This window comes from Vidua macroura, chromosome 1 (assembly GCF_024509145.1).
Source record: "Vidua macroura isolate BioBank_ID:100142 chromosome 1, ASM2450914v1, whole genome shotgun sequence".
Classification (NCBI taxonomy): Eukaryota; Metazoa; Chordata; class Aves; order Passeriformes; family Viduidae; genus Vidua; species Vidua macroura.
The window spans coordinates 105458424-105475184 of NC_071571.1; the positions used below are offsets into that span (position 1 = coordinate 105458424).

The 16761-nt window shown below is 36.4% G+C and overlaps 1 protein-coding gene across 4 annotated transcripts in view; it reads left to right on the plus strand.

Moving 5' to 3' along the window:
- Positions 1–16761, plus strand: part of LPIN2 (lipin 2) — a 43533-nt gene that overhangs the window by 11648 nt on the left and 15124 nt on the right. For all 4 annotated transcript variants that reach the window (XM_053993491.1, XM_053993499.1, XM_053993472.1 and 1 more), the window contains exons 2-6: positions 2277–2477; positions 4823–4918; positions 8272–8570; positions 12596–12703; positions 16596–16719. In XM_053993491.1, the coding sequence (XP_053849466.1) occupies positions 2286–2477; positions 4823–4918; positions 8272–8570; positions 12596–12703; positions 16596–16719 (819 nt within the window). In that variant the 5' untranslated portion in view covers positions 2277–2285. The remainder of the gene's footprint in view (positions 1–2276; positions 2478–4822; positions 4919–8271; positions 8571–12595; positions 12704–16595; positions 16720–16761) is intronic.

Consider the following 16761-nt stretch of genomic DNA (forward strand, 5'->3'; position numbering starts at 1 on the left):
CTTGCTAATGCCCACTTCTCAAGTCCTGTTCACTGAAATTAAACACATGGAATGGGGACCCTATTAAAGACTTATTCCTGATTATGTCAGACATTTCTTTTAACAAATGCAGTCTCCTTGGTGATACAAAATCAACTTTTCTTTCTAAGCTGATACCATAGACAGCTCTTGGAAGTGGCCAAATTAGAGCCAGGAATGATAATCAGTATGCATTAAAGATTTTATTTTTTCATGAGATTGAGTTTAAACATGGCTGTCCCATTAGGTGAAGACTAATTGCTTCAACAGGAAAGCAGAGAAACTGTAATGTCTCTGTGTTGAGTTGCAGTTCCATGAGATGCAGCAAATATTCAAATATCTCACTTGTCAAAAAGATGTTCAGTTCCCTGCCACTTTTTTTTTTTTTTTCCCCTAGCTTTCTGGTGCTGCTCAGGGCCTCATGACTCAGGTGTTTGTCATGTTCTGCTTAATGAGCTAATCTAACTTACTTACAACTCGGTGAAACAAACAACAAAAAATGGTAAACTTTTGCCAGCTGTGTCAGGGAGCTAAAATCAGCTCATGAAGAGGGTCAGATGAGGAAAGGTTGAAGTGAGACCGTCCGTCTTCAGCAGGAGGGAGCTATTACTTCTCTATCAAGCAATCAGTTTTATAGTTGTACATGAAGCTACTTACAGGTGAAATTGAATTAATGACTAATGTTGATAGAGAGTCCATCCTCCTGATCTCATTACTCACTCAATGACAGTCTGTTTGTTTTGTCTTCATCAACAGGTTACAGGAAAAAAAAATCTTTAGCATGTTACCTAGCATAGTAATTCTGTGGATAATTTCAACACAGTGTTAAATCTGTATTGGAAACCCTCCACCTTCCTTTGTAAGTCTTGTGAAGAGGAAGGAATTATTTTAAAAAAACATTAATATGATTTGGTAATGTATGAGAAGCCTGAGATGGAGAAAAACATTTCCATAGCTGCTGTGTGAAAGTAGTTTTAGATTTCTTGCCTGTTTACAATTATATCAGTATAGAGATGCCACAAAAATGGTCACTTTTGGGTGAGTATAAGACACCCTGTGTTACTGTAAGGAAGACTTTGGAGGCTCAAAAGAGAAATAACTGATTAATTATATAGACAATAAAGCAGTATCAGTAGGAAGAACTGTTGTAAGGCAGTATGGTTTTGTTTAGAGGTATTAAGAAGAATCCTAAACCTTGTTCAATTACTAATAAAAATAGAAATGCAAATAAGAAAAAAAGTAATTGTAGATTTTTTCTAGAAATAATATCCCAAAATAGGGTTTTTTAAAATATATATAATTTAGGCTCTTTTATGTGTTCTGTGTTGTGGGTTTTGCTTGTTGGCAGCGGTTCTTTGTTCTCCTAAATATCCTTAACTTCAGAGGCTGCAGTTGCTTGGATGTTTTTGAAATGAGCTTGTGGGAGGCAGAAGATGGTAGGTAGAATGAGGAAGAGTTGCACTTCGGTTTCTATCAGAACATTTTCACAGTTTTCCCTCCTCTTCCTGTTCAAGCTCAGATGTTCTGAGAAATCTTTGGACTTTCATTTCTTACTGGCAATCATAGTTCAAATTATGTTCTTAGTCTGAAAGACTTGCAGTCATTCAGAATTCATTCATTTACTTAAGTATTTTAATGGATTAGACAGAATTTTCAATAAGTGATTCTATGCTCTTTATCCTATTTGACTATAGCATAATCTTATTAATGTATATATCTCTTTTCTCCCATTACATACTTTGATAATTTCTCTAAGATGACTCAGCTGTTTTTGAAATACAGAGCTGTAAAGGAAGAGTTACATCAGTATGTTCTACATACCTTTTCCTGATTTGTAAGATTTTTTTTTTTTTTGCATCCTTATGTACCATTATTTCCATTTTCTGTATAAGATTGGTTGTATTAAATAGGCAGTCCTCTGGAGAATGAATTTTTCTTTTTAGCTTATCTGAATTATTAAGCATTACTTAAATCTAGGCTTTGAGGTCTAAAAATGACATGCTTCAGAATTTTCTTTGAAGTATTTAATTAGTCATAGATTCACGTTGATAAAGCATTAGGAATAGGTTTTATAACTGGATACTTTTAGTAATATAGGGATTGTCTCAAAGTTCTGTTGATTCTTGAAAAGATTTGTGTAAAGCTTGTTACAATAGAGTAATTGATAAATGGCACTGCTCACCTATATAATTAAAAAAATCATAAAACCTACTGTGTTGTAAATTTACTTACTTTTTTTTTGTCTTTCTCTCCCATAGTCTCAGACTATGAACTACGTGGGGCAACTTGCAGGACAAGTCCTGGTTACTGTGAAGGAGCTGTACAAAGGCATTAATCAGGCAACCCTTTCGGGATGCATTGATGTCATTGTGGTGCGGCAGCAGGATGGGACATACCAGTGTTCTCCTTTCCATGTCCGCTTCGGGAAGCTTGGTGTACTGCGCTCTAAAGAAAAAGTGGTAAGTTCAGAAAGTGGGTCAAAACAAAGTTTTGAGGACCAGTTCATTCCTTCCCCTCCCCACCCCCCCCTTCCTTCCTTCCCCAGCTCCCCACATTCCCAGTGAGCAGGCTGGTTTAGTCCAGAACTGTTGCTCATAAATTCTGTACAGGGTGGTGGTTTTGGAAGGCAAAACAGAACTTCTTGTGGTAATCTAAGGGCGCTGCAAAAATGCTGTGAAAGACAAATACCAATATATGGACTTCACAGTTTAAAAATGTTTATGTGGAGCTATTTGTTTATTTATCCAAATATGCTGGGAAAGAAATGCCTAATGCTATTTAACTGATCCCTGATGTAAGCAACTCTTTTTGGAATGTCTGAAGGACAAACAGAGCATATGTTAAGTGTCAGTGATCTATTATAAATATTGCTCCTTGTTAGCTGTGCTCAAGGCTGATTTACAATAAAAAATGCAGTTGCTAACATCCACAAGCAATTGAAAACTGAGACTGAAGCTTTGTTCCTGTGTGGGCATGTTTGAAAGAGAGCCTGGTACAATTTCCAATCCAGCCATTTTGAGATGGTGGTGCTACCCAAGAAGATTGTCCTTCCATCCTCTTCCCATAGGCTTTCTTAATCATGCTAAGAGAGTGAGTTGGACTGGGTTGGCTGGAAAATGGAGTTGTTATAGGGGGACTTTACTGTCAGTAAGGAATACTGTTTATGCCATGTGGGTGTGCTACCAAAAGATATATTGATTTAAACAGGACATAAACCCTCAGGATTATATTCTGCTTTTTTAAGGAGTAAATAATTATTGCAGGAAGCTACCCCTATCTTTATATTTTGCTTGTAAAAAGAGAATAAAATGAAACTGAAAGAGTAGTTAGGTCAGGGCATTTTTTTGTTTAAGGTAAATAGTTGGAGTTACATGCATTAAAGTTGTATGTTTGTCATAGTAGCAGGTTTTGTGTTTATTTTTTTGTTTGATTTCCATTTGTTAGTGTTTATTTTAACAAGCTTGCTGATGACAAAGAATTTATTTACCTTAATAATTTTATAACAGATTGCAGTTTTCAACAGGGTGCAAAAGAGGTGGTATAGCTGTACTTTTTCTGACATCTAGGCGAGCGAGATGTGCTTACAACAGGAGTGTCTAAAATTCAATTTTGTTAAATGTCTTTATACGCTTCTGAGTAGCTGAACCAAATTGAGAGGTTTTCAGCTTCTGAGTACCTCTAAAAAGCTGTTGAATAGTAGAAACATGTACTCTTGGTACCTGTTGGTAGACTGTCAGTGTAATTCTCAGCTTTTGCTTGTGTAAATGACTGCTACTCCTTGTTTCCTCCATCCTTGGAGTTACTGTACACACAATTCTCTCAGCAGTCAGTTGAGTGTTTGCTATTGCATTGTGGATGCATTTTCTCTGGCATGTTATGAAGCCAAGATCAATTTGTAGTCCCAAGATGTGTGGGAACACAAAGTCTGCCTGTCTGTGCTTCAACTTCAGGTATATATATGGACGTCTCCAGAAAGCAGTGTGAGGTATAGGTACTAAACTTAGAGATGTTTGTATATCTAAATCAGCATAAAGAAAAGGTGAGGTTTTTTTAAACTCATGTTACTGAATTGGAAATACAATAAAATATTTTTGAAATAAACAGTAGTGAAATATATATGATTTTCAGATCAAAATCAGCCTGTTATTTTGGAGAAGAAGAAAAGTGATTATCTTAATGATTTGGGTATAGTCCCCATGCATGTTTGGTTATTTACCAATACTAATACTGTGTTTTCTTGGCCAAAAAAATACCTTTTTAGCACAATAAAACCATTATTATCTGATGAAAACACTATGGTTGCAGAAGGGTTGTGGTCCTATGTCATACCCCCATTAACTCATGAGCAGGAAAATCTGAAACACTAATTTGAGTTGCAGAAATAATTGTGGCAAGTCTGTTATCACTTTCAGACAAAGCCTGCCTCCAGGAGGCCTCCAGGTGGAACTTCTGTTGTTCAGGATTCAGGTTCATACCAGGCTCCAGTTCAGACTGAGATTTAAACATCTGAACAGTCATTCTTCCATTAAATAAAGACTATATCAATAACTGTATGAACAAGATTCAATCTTTATATCAAGTTTATTTTTTTCTTCTTGTGTGTGTTAGGCTCTCTGCCAGGAGTATCATGTATTTTGCAGGTGAACAAATTAAAGATCATTATGGCAGATTTGTGTGAGAAAGAGAGAGGAGAAAGGGACAGCATTATACAGTGAAACAAAGTTTACTCTCAGAGCTAAGTGGACCATGAGGTCAGCACTTTCCCCATGATGAATTATTTACAATAAATTGTCTCTTTCCACAGATTGATATAGAAATTAATGGTGATGCTGTTGATCTGCATATGAAATTGGGTGACAATGGAGAAGCTTTCTTTGTGCAAGAAACCGAGGAGGAAAATGTAAGGACTTTGTGCTTCTTGATGGCTACAATGTAGTAATAACACAGTAATGGGTTAAAAGTGCTTCATAGTTTTGTCAGTATCCTGACTTCTGTGAAAGCTAGATTTTCTGTAACTGAATCTTAACATCTCTTTCATATGCTGCCAAGATGCTTGATGCTTTGTACAATTTTGCTGCCAGTAAGAATAAAGTAACTAATTATTTTCATTAATTAGAGCATTATTTGGAAGATGTGTGGAAGTATTTTTTTGTTTGTTTTAGTTAATTCATTCTTGTTGACTGCAGTTATACTGATTGCTGTATCTTACAATAATTTTTGCTTTAAGTTATTACAGCTTGTGCCTCTACAAATAAAGGTAGTCTGTTTTTTAGGCATATTTTAAATTTGCCTTACAAATTTGAGCCTAGTTTTTCACAATTTTTTCAAAATATATGAAACTTTCACCAGGTAACAGTAACGTCTTTGACTTGTGAATTTATTTCCCAAGAATCCTTTGCAACCGGAAGCTAATGAGCCTCTGAAAAACAGGAATAATGGTTCATTTTTACTCTGATTTCCTAAGGATATGGGAGATATGTAATCACAGTATTGGTCAGTCCTGAGCATTGCTTTTGAGTCTGTTGGCATTTTTCAGCAAGTCTGAAGGAAAGTAGTTCTAAATACAAGGTTACAAAAGGTTTAATGAAAAATAGTCAGAGAAGAGAGGAAAAAAATTTGTCTCCGAGAAGTAAGTGTTAATTTTCTGTTTATTAGGAATCAGTCTTTCAAGGAAATGAGAATGATCCAATTTTTAGTTTAGGGTGCTACTAGGTTTCCTTTGGGGGATCAGAGGAAGTTCTCATATTGAAAGGAGTTAAATACAATTTAAAGAGGAAGGAAAAAATAAGTGTTAATGCCCCAAATGAACTTGGGGTAGGGATTCATAACACCTACACAAAAGGAAGGCTGGGTTCTGTGTCAGTGTACATCATGATTAAAATAAAAACTGAAAGCAGTTTTTACAGATCTAGGCTGTGTCAGACATTGATGGGAACTGATCGGTCTCATGACTTTCAGAAAGCAAGGGTGATAACCACTGCCTTTGTCCCCAGTAGAGTGTTTTAAAGGAACTATTGCACTTGCACAGTACATTTTGATTTATAACAAGAGTGCCTTATCTGCGTATGTGTTCTTGAAAGCTAGTAATTCACGCTGAAAATATAGATCAAATTTGCTACAAAACAAAACTGAGTTATTTTTACTGGTTTTTAGGCATTTTTTTCCCCCTGCAACTGATCAACATCTTTATTTGCCTCTTGAAGGTATGCTTAAGGGATAAATCATAAACCTCTCATTGAATTCTTATGTTTCCCCTTTGGGGGGATTCAGAAAGGTCCTTTAAAGGGATAAGTCTTTGCATTTCTCACATCTTGACAATCAGAAGTAATACCAAGTAAATACCACTGTCCATGTAAATCAGGACAATTTTCCAGCTAGTTTTCTTTTAACTTTTCCTGAGTGTTTATTTATTTATTTTTGTTATTCTTGGTTACTTATCAGTAATTGTGCTGAATATTAACTTCAGTTTAGATGCTGGCATTTGATTTCAAGGTTTTTCACAATGCAAAATTTGTGTGTCATCAATGTTGTATAAGGCTGTATTTTGTTCTCCTTTCTCTACTTTACTTTACAGCCAGTGAACAAAATTTGTTCTGTAACCTTTAATTCAATGCAAATTTGAATTTAGTTTTAAATAGCAGATAAGACTTCAAGCACAGCTAAAGTAGTATCAGTGCTCTGGCTGTGTCTCATCAGTGTTTCTGACTAACCTTCTGCACAAGAGTATTTTACAAGAGTAAAATAACAGACATCTTTTAATTGCTTCTATTCTCTACCATGAAATTGCGTTCCATAACTTTTTCTCTTCACTATGCAAATTCCATTCTCTTCTGCTTTTGTTCCATCTTGTCTTTGTCCCTTCACAGTGTGTTTCTTTCAGACTAGGTGTTAGTGTCTTTTCAGTTTCTTGTTACAATGTAAATAAACCTCAGGCAGTCCATAACTAAAGCTTTTCCTTCAGAGGGCAGTGGGTTGTAATTAGTTGAGGGTTGGTTGGTTGTATGTTGGTTTTAAGGTGAGTAAATTATAGTTGACTTTTTCTTTCTGAAAGATACTTTACATAAATAATGTATGACATGACTGAAGGCACCTTTATAATTTTGTGGGTAACACTGAACTGAGAGGAGAGGTAGACAGGTCAGAAAAAGAGCCACCACAGAGAGCCAGCTTGGCAGGCTGGGAGACTGGACCAACAAGATTTACACCAAGGTTTAACCAGGATGCACATGCAGTCTCACGTAAGGCTTGGAAGTGCGGGCTGGCACCCACAGCAGTGCAGGCTGGGATCTCACTGGATGAAATGCAGCTCTGCATCACCTGGCCAGCAGCTGCAGTGAAGGCAAACACATCCCAGGTAGCATCAGCAGTAGTGCAGCCAGCAGGTGAAGGGATGTGGGGTTGTCCTCCTCAGCCTTGTGGTGTTTTAGATCAAATCAGGAACACAGTTCCGGCCTTCCCAGTTCAGGAGAGACATGGAAAGTCTCCATGGAGAGCCCAGTGGAGGGCTGGAGAAATTGAAATAGAAAAAAAAGTTGCTGGAACTTTTACTATTGAGCCTAGAGAGGATTCAGGGGAGTCTTAACCACAGTCTTGCAGTACCTACAAGGTAATTACAGAACAGAGACACTCTTCACAAAGCTGTCTAGTCATAAGATGGGACACAGGGCATGGGGAAAGTATCAGCTAGATATAAGGAAAATCCTTCTGTACAAAAGTAGGAATAGGTTGCCTAGAAAAGTGATAGTCTTCTCACTAGAAATACTCAACCTTTGGCTTGACAAGGCTCTGAATAACCTAACCTGGGGCCCTCTTTTCAACAGAAGATTAGACCATATGGTGTCCAGATGTCCCTTTCAACCTATACCTTCCCATGAATCTGTTTCAAAGTAAACAACAATGGATTTAATTAGCTTTTTTTTTTTATTTACACATTTAATAAGCCTGGAACTGGTGTGCTCAGGGCAGATAACTTCAAAAACATTCCACTGACTGGATGTTTGCTTTGCTGGAAAAATCAGTTGTTTGTGTCTGAAAACTGTAAGAATACTAACATGCATTTTTCAGAACTTTTTGTAATCACCCTTGGTGAACTTGGTTCCTTTCTAGATATCAGCTTCATACCATTGGGCATCTGTATGGCTTTGTGCCTAAATATAGGTACAAGGATTAATCTGTAGCTGACAGCCACCCTGTGTGCACAAAACAAAGTGGGAAAAAATAGCTTTTTCTTTTTTTTTTTTTTTTTTCCCCTAGGAAAAAGTTCCTGCTTATTTGGCAACATCTCCAATACCCACTGAAGATCAGTTTTTTAAAGACACTGACAATCATTTGAAATCAGGAGAAAATGAGAGGACATGTGCAAACTCAGAAATTCCACATTCTGGAGAAACAGAGACTGTATTCACCCCAGGTTCTGTGAAAAAGAAAAAAAGAAGAAGAAAGAAATACAAACAAGATAGCAGGAAAGAAGATCAGATCTCTTCTGCTGGGACTGAAGATATTTTTGAAATGGAAATAAGCTCAGATGATGAGAAAATGGTACAGCCCCTAAGGTAAGCTCTTAGATAGTTGCTGTTTTCACTGTTATCACTGAATATTTAAAAGGTGACTTGTTCATTTCCTCCATGCAAGTATTGCACAAGTTTTGGTAGGCTCTGCCTAGGCCTTTCCTCAAACAAACAAACAAAATTCCAGACAGGTATCTTCCAAATCTTCACAGATTCACCTTAAAATTTGGGCCATTTTTTAATGAGCATGAAATGCAGTTAAGCCCATTCTGGTGAAGAAGTGTTGCAATAATCTGTTGTGACTGAGAAAGTTTCAGTGTAATTTCTCTGATGAGGCAGAGTGATCTTCTGGTATGTCTGGTAGCTTCTAGATAGACTGCAGTGTGGAATGCTTGTAGCACGCCACATCTGAATTCGGCTTCTCTGTAACCTGAAGTTTACTATGGCAACTGAAAAGTATATAAATGAATGTCCCTTCATGTTAGTAAAGAGAATTCTTTATACGTGTGTGAAGAGAAGGGGGGAAAAAGAGAAAAAACAATCAATCCTGTATTTAGAGGTGGATAAACTCTTAGTAAAGGGGAGCTTGTGCTAAGGTGGTAGCACATATTAATAAGCTGAAGAGGTCTGTAGGGTAACAGGAAAGATGAAGGTTATAGATGAAAGCTATCAAGCATATAAATGTTTCAAATCCAGGAAAAGCTTGCTCATCAGGACTTGGTTTTCAAAGAAAGCTAGGTGTTTCACTGGACAGCATTGTTGTTAAATGTAATACTGGCTGAATAAATTCAAGATCGGGTCTGGGAATTGCAAGAGTGTTTTGGTGTAAGAGAATAAAATATAACTGAAAAAACTCCTTCAGTATGGATCTTCAAAGGAATCTCAAATTTAGTAAGTACCAGACAAAAAGGTTAGTGCAACAGAAAAACTTGAATCTGTTATCATATTTATGACCAATAAAACACAACAAACAAAATGTGGATTTTAAAGTGTTTTATAGGATAAAACACAACAAACAAAATGTGGATTTTAAAGTGTTTTATAGGGTTTCTTAGCTAATTTGCCTTATTTTATTAGTTAGTGTCATATTTATGTCACTAAATTGTCATTTAGATATTCATCTCTTTGTTTAAGTCCTGGCATTTTCTTTGGTTTGAATTTTTTTTTTTTTAAGTTCAAGAAAAGGAAGACCTTTCCTTAGTCTTTAGCATACAGTTATTAAGACAACAATAAACTTGTCGTAGTAAAACCATCAAAAATAAAAATAATTGTCAAGTACAGGAAGAGAGAAAATATAACCCAATAAATTTTTATTCTTTATTTAATGTGTCATTACAAATGTATGAAGTATTTAGGAATGTCATGTAATGGCTGTAATAATGGCTGCTTTCATCTAGTGTTTAGGATTCAGATTGCTATTCTAGCAATTATCTTACTTTGTCTAGAGGTGAATAAAAAATTGTGTGTTTGATCAGAATGTTGAATGTTTAGTCATAGCTGAACAGACCATGGTGTTTTCATCAAGTTTACTCTGGTTTTATTTTTTGTACTCTTGAGAATGAAAGTTTGGCAAGGCTTTTTATTTCTAAACTTTTTTTAACGTGTATAAGCAGAAACAGCAGTAGAAATGCATTATCAGACATATATTATAAAGCAAAAAGAAGATGCTTGTAAAAGAATGGTGTTTTCTTGTGAACAGCAAGTAAATGCAGGACTGAAACAACAAAAACATTGTAATGGTGAAGGCCCAAATACATTAGGTTTGTGGCTCTGTGTTAGTCAAGTTTATATACACTCATTTAAGTGGGCTACCAGGGCAGGAAATAAAATGCCTTGCAATAGGCATGCATTTCTTTTCTTCCCAGCTAAAGGTTGTGAAAAAGTGTTTGTAAGTTTTCTTTTCAAACCCTGTGGGGATGTAAGGTGGAATTAGTAGTTTTGTTTGAGATTGTGTTGTTTTGGTCAGTTGTTTCTTGGGTGTTTTTTTTTTTTTTTGTTATAAATATGTGGCTCTAAAAAGGAAAAAGATAAGCAATTAGAAACTTAACTGTTCTTAGGCATGGCTTCAGGTTTCAAAGTGAAACTAGAAAGGAAAAGGGAGGCTGATGTTTTAACAGGAAGGTCAAAAATTCAGTTACAGGTGCCAGTATATAATGTCTTATCTCTTTGGATTTTTTAGAAAGCAAAAAACAAGATGTTCCCTGTTTCTTGGGAAAATCTATTACCATGTGTTTATCAGCTTTTTTCAAAGTACGTTCTTTGTCTTTTCCAGCTATGATTTAGATATGTTAGTAGTGCTAGATTTATATAAAATAATATTAGGAAAACTGAGATTACAGTATATATGACTCAGAAACAGAGGACATAATTTCTCCAGTGCTAAGGGTGTTAAAGGGTTAAAGTGGTTATCTGTCTCTGAAATCTTATGTATTTAGACTATATGTAAAGTGGACAACAATGAGAAGATGTAGTACTATTTATAAATGTTGCAAAATAAATAGCTTAGAGTTGATAGTGCAGCTTGAAGTTACAAGCTGATGCATACTGATTTTCCCCTTGTATTTTCAATAATCTTTGACTGCATTTGGATTTTTAACTTTTGTGTTTATCCACTTATCAGTTAAAATTGATTTTTGCATCCTTTGTATGAACCCTTCTTGTTGCTAATTTCAAGTCAATAAAATTTGTTCAGTACCACCCATGTGTCATCCTGCCTTCCTCCTCACTGAAGTAAAGATACGGAGGACCTCTTTAATTTTTTTTGTTCGTTTGTTTTACATAGTTGTTCAATCAAACTTTTTTTCCTTCTTTGGAGATACTTAGTACTGCTGACAATGATAGTATGAAACATATTTCTGTCACACTTAGCTTAATTTATGGATACAAAGGATGTACAGTCTCTGCAGTTCTCATCTTAAGTCAGGCAGCATCATCAATGAGGTTTCATAAGAATACTACTGTGGAATAAGAAGTGGAGGCTAAAAGGACATTTTTAGAGTTCAGCATTTATCTAGACTGTCTTCCAAATGAAAGACTTTTGCAAATGAGGTAGATTATTGTAACTGCTTAGTGTCTAATTGAGTAGGCATGCAAATTCTAAATATTTACACATTTGATAATAGCAGAATGTTTTCTTTCCTCCATCCATAAGAGAAATGAGCATTAGCATTCCAGAACAAATCTAGGCAAGTGTGCACTGGAATAAAAGTAGTTTTTTCTTTCTAATAATGGCTTAAAATAATTTCTGTTGCATTTTGCACTCAAATTCTAGTAATGTCTTCCTTGTATTCTTACCTACTGCATAGCCATGATGCCCTTGATCTAACCTCAGACAAGTTAGTTGTATCCTGAGAATAGGTATTTATTCTGTTAAATTCAGAAAGCTGTAAAAAGATCTGAAGTACTTTATGATGATAATATTTCAGTGAGACATCTGTGTAAAATAGGGTGTATGCCTGTTCAGTGGCATACTGAACTTACTGTTGGTTGGGTTTGGGTCTTTGATGTAGATATTGAGTAGACTTCCCAGTGCAAAACAAGCCTCACTGTTCAGAAAAGTGCATTATTTTATCTCCTTGTTGTAGTTGATGTTAATCTGTAAGCTTTTGGGTAAGTTGTGATGCTAGTACCTACCCCTGGTTTCTTACGATTTTAATTTGTAAAATGTACATTGTTAAAACTAACCTTTCTAGTTCAACTTTTCCAGTGATTGTAAAATTCACATTGTGAAGTTTACGGTGTACAAATTTATGTTCATCTTTGCCTGTGTAGAGTAAAATCCCTAGCTGTTGCTCATATAGCGTACTATCATATATGCTATTGTGATTTCTTCAGTATTAACTTCCAGGAGCAGTAGATTTTTAAATTTGCAATATATTCAAGAATTAATAGTAGTTTTTAAATACTTTTTAAGTTACGTAAAGGTGTCTTGCAAACAACAAATCCTTTAAGTTATACACTCCTTACTTTTCCTCTTAGATTTTTTTTTAATAATGTCTTTGTAGTTTCTTTTACTGAATTAGTAACACAGATTTTACATAGGGCACTTAATGTCTTATGTGTCTCCACAGAGGATCCTCAAATTCATCACCAAAGGGTGAAGAACAAAAAGAATCTTTGATTTATCATTCGAAAGACCATTACCCCTTATCTGATGGAGACTGGTCCCCTCTGGAGAAGTAAGTCACTTTGGATTGTCATCATTTGTGTAATGATGAGTAATTATAAATAAAGATTACTATGCCTTTTTATTCATTTTCCCCCTGATCTGTAAAACTATCAGACTTGCCCAACTTCTGTGATATCAAATGCAACACTTGATACTAATTTGAAACTTTGGGAAATTTACAAAATGCATTATTTCGCTCTTAGAGAGGAAATACAGTTAATAAAATTCCCTCAAGCTGAGAAGGGTATGGAAGGCTGGTATGTTCCCTATGATTCACCCTAGCATAAGCAATACTTGATCTGCCAGAGCACAAAAGTGATGAGTATGTTAAGGTACATTTTACTGTGTGAAGTAATCCAAATTGCTCAAGGTAAAGCCAGATCCTAAAGTTGAATCATATTCCACTTCGGAACAGGGGATTTGGTGGAGTTCTGGTATCTTTCTTTGTCCAGAGATACTGAAATTACCATCAGTTGACTGTGGATTCTTAAAATGGCATAATAGAGCTTGCCAGTCAGTTTTCAGTGACCAGGGCACTTCTGTATGTACATTCTTCAGTTTCTGATGTTCATGCTCTTCCTCTTGGATTCAGCTGGTAATTTTTCAAGGCTCACACTTTGGATTTCACCACTCCAACCTCAATTTCTATATGCATAAGAAAGCATTTTGTGCATATGTGGTAGTATTTGAGGTAAATTTTGTATTTTTCCTGAACCTTGGACATACAGGAGAGGGCATATATGTCTCACATAGCATGCTAAGTAGTATCTTGATTCATCTGAACTCTTTGGCAAGTGTCTAGTTGTACTGCTTTTCAGTTTGATGGAAGAATCTGCCTCATAGCAGGTATATTCACAAGGTCAGTGAGGATTACTGGTCAGCCTTCCATGATGGCCATTTTTGCTTGTTACTTGCTCAGTGCACAGGCACCTGTCCTTCTGCATCAATAGGTGGTGAAGAATGGAAGACTTCAACCCATATTGAACTCTTCAGCCAATATTTTTTGAAGTGTGTATGATCTCTCTGCTTCAGGTGTTTGCAGGGCTGTGGCCTTAGTGGAGTCAGAATGTACCACACCATTCTTGGTGCCTGCTAATTCCCCCAGTGCATAGCTTCTTAATGAACAGAAGCAGTTGGACAGGAAATCCCATTATCATTCCTTTTTATATTTTGGGCTGACAACCACATCCTCAATTACACTTAATGAGATGCAGTCTTGAAGTGTTCCCCAAAGGTTTGTGGTTTGTGACTGAAAAGCAGTCACAGTGTTTGACCTTAGGACTGACACGTTGCTGTGTGGATTATATGACCCAGATGACTGTAGCATGGAGGCTGATGCTCATTTTCAGTTTATAAAACTCTGAGCTAACATAGGCTAGCAGGTCATATCTGGGAGAGATAAGTCATGCATCTCTTCTCATTTATGTGTTATGGAGCCAGTCTGCTCTAATAACTTGTTTGTGCCTCATGTGAAGTATCTAGACTTTTCACAGTTCTGGGGTTGTTTTTAACAAAAAGCTACCCTGTCCAGATTGCAGTTCAACAGAAAAATTGGCAATTTTCCTTTTTGTCTTTGGGGAAGATGTTGGGTCAGGGATTCTCTGACACAAGCCATCTAGGAGAAGAGAAATTTTTCTTTCAATTACTTCTCCTAAGCTATCAAAGAAAGATTTTATCATGTAGCTATCGTACAGAGGAAGAGAAATGGGATGTTTTAATAACCTCCTTTTTGGAGATCTGAAGAAGCTAACTAACTTGTAGTTCAATTGGTTGTCTTGCTCTTCAGAACCCTTGCTGGGAGCTCAAGGAAGAAAATAGCACAAGTCCTTTCCATGAGGACATTTGTTTGCCCTTCTCAATATAATAAGATGGAAAGCATAACCATTAACTATTTGATATCTGATGCCATCAGTATTCTTCCTGTTTTAACAGGCAATGTTGGCACAATTAGGTCACTGTTATAAGCATGGGCCTTTTGGCTAAACACTTCTGCCTGAGAGTGACCGTGAAAAACGTACTTGGAGGGAAGTAGAATAGACTTAGGGTCCAAAAGCCCTGAAATATTCAGTGTTTTGCAGGAACTGCTGAATATTAAGATATAGATTTAGAAACAGGTTAATATTGTGCATAGCTTCCAGTTGACTTGTGGTGTAGGTGGAATTATTTGTCATGTAGGGAAAGTTAGTTCATATTCTTCCTGAAGACAAAGGTATACATGTATTTTCATCATTGTGTCACTTTAAACAAGCCCTTCGAACAGTACAGAAAGTGTCGTTCCTGTATGACATTGTTAATGGAGAACTGAGGGGAAAATACCAGTTTTCTTTTTGTGTCCATGGGTGAGAAGGCTGGAAGTCAACTGAGATTACAACTCACCCTTGTAGAGATGTTTAAATGTCCTGATACCTTAGATTTTTGAAGTGTCCTCTCAGAGCAATATGAGGGATTCTTACTGTCTGGTTTGTGATCTTTGTAATGTCTATTTTTGCAGTCTGAATTGTGATCACAGTTTAGTCCTGTATCATACTAAAAAACCTGAGTTCCTCAAACCTTCAGAAAGTTTGATATATGGTGGTGAAAAAAAATTCCATTAATTAAATACCTGTAGGGAGTTACTTTAAAATTTTCAGTATTAAATCATCGAACAACTCAAATTGGAAGTGACCTCAAAAGTTCATCTGGCCCAACTTTTCATGGGAGAGGGAGCCTCAAAGAGATTGTCTAGCACCCAGTCACAAATTACAAGTGCAACAAGTGCAAAGACAAGTGTGCAGTTGTGTACTGGGATGACACAACCAAAAAGCCCAGCACAAGCTGGGATCTGTGTGGTTGGGAGCAGCCTTGCTGACCCGGGTGACAACAAGCTGAGCCTGAGGCAGCAAAGCACAACTGCAGCAGCAAAGGCAAACTGGATCCTGGGCTGCATCCACAGGGCATTAGTGGCAGAGACAGAGATGTGATTATCCTTCTCCTCTTAGTGCTGGTCAGGCCACACATGGAGGTCTGTGTCCAGTTCTGGTCCCTACAGTTTAAATTCAAACACTGAGGTTTATTTATATAGACCAAACCATAATATGTGTATGAATGTCAAAGTGCAAAAAGAGCAGCATTTCCATAATATGCAATATAATTGCCCTATTCAAGGAAGGGTAGACAAAACCTTGAGTTTCCTTTAATCTCTAAGATCCTCTGTGTAAAATTACTTTGAAATCACTTGTTTCTAGCATTTTGTGGGGTGTTTTCTGGCTTAAACATAATCTCTACTGAAGTAAATTTTAGAAGTCTCTTTCTGATTTATGGATAATAACCAGTGTAGGAAAAATAGGATGGATTTTAAACGTCATGTAGTCCAAACACATCTGAAGGAAGTTTACAAGTAATTGCTTTTCCCCCTCCTAAGTTATCTTCTGAATGTTTTTTTCCCTGCATTGGGAATTGATGTTGTTTTGTGCACTTGTGAGTTATGTTTGCAAGACTTTTATTACTCAAGTCTCTGCATAGCAAGCTGAAATGCTATATTTTTACAGAGGTAAGGAACTCAAAACTATTTTCTGTCTTATTTTTCGATAAACTCTTTAGATTTGTTCTTGTTTTGTTTGAAAAATGGAACATGCACTGAGGGGAGAGCTATTCCTGCACTGCAGATGCAGTGGAGGAATCTGTTAAGTGTGATCACTATGTAAGTCCTTTAATGTCTTTAATGTGATTTTGGTTTTAACCTAATTTCTCACCGTTTGAAAACCCTGCTGGGCTTCTTGCCATGTTGCCAAATAATTGAAGCTCTGTTAAGCTGTTGAAAACTCTACGAACAGTTGCTGGACAACAAATGCATTAATGCATTTTAAACACTGGCTTTCTTTTTTTTTTTTTTTTTTTTTTTTAAATTCTTTTTGATTTGGTAGCCCTTTCTCAGAGCAGGTCTGCCCTAAAAGTGATTCAGAACTAGAAGTTAAGCCTGCTGAGAGCTTGCTCAGATCTGAATCTCACATGGAATGGACATGGGGAGGATTTCCAGAGTCAACCAAGGTAAATGTCTTTATTGTCTCTAACTTTGTAACTGACTTTTGG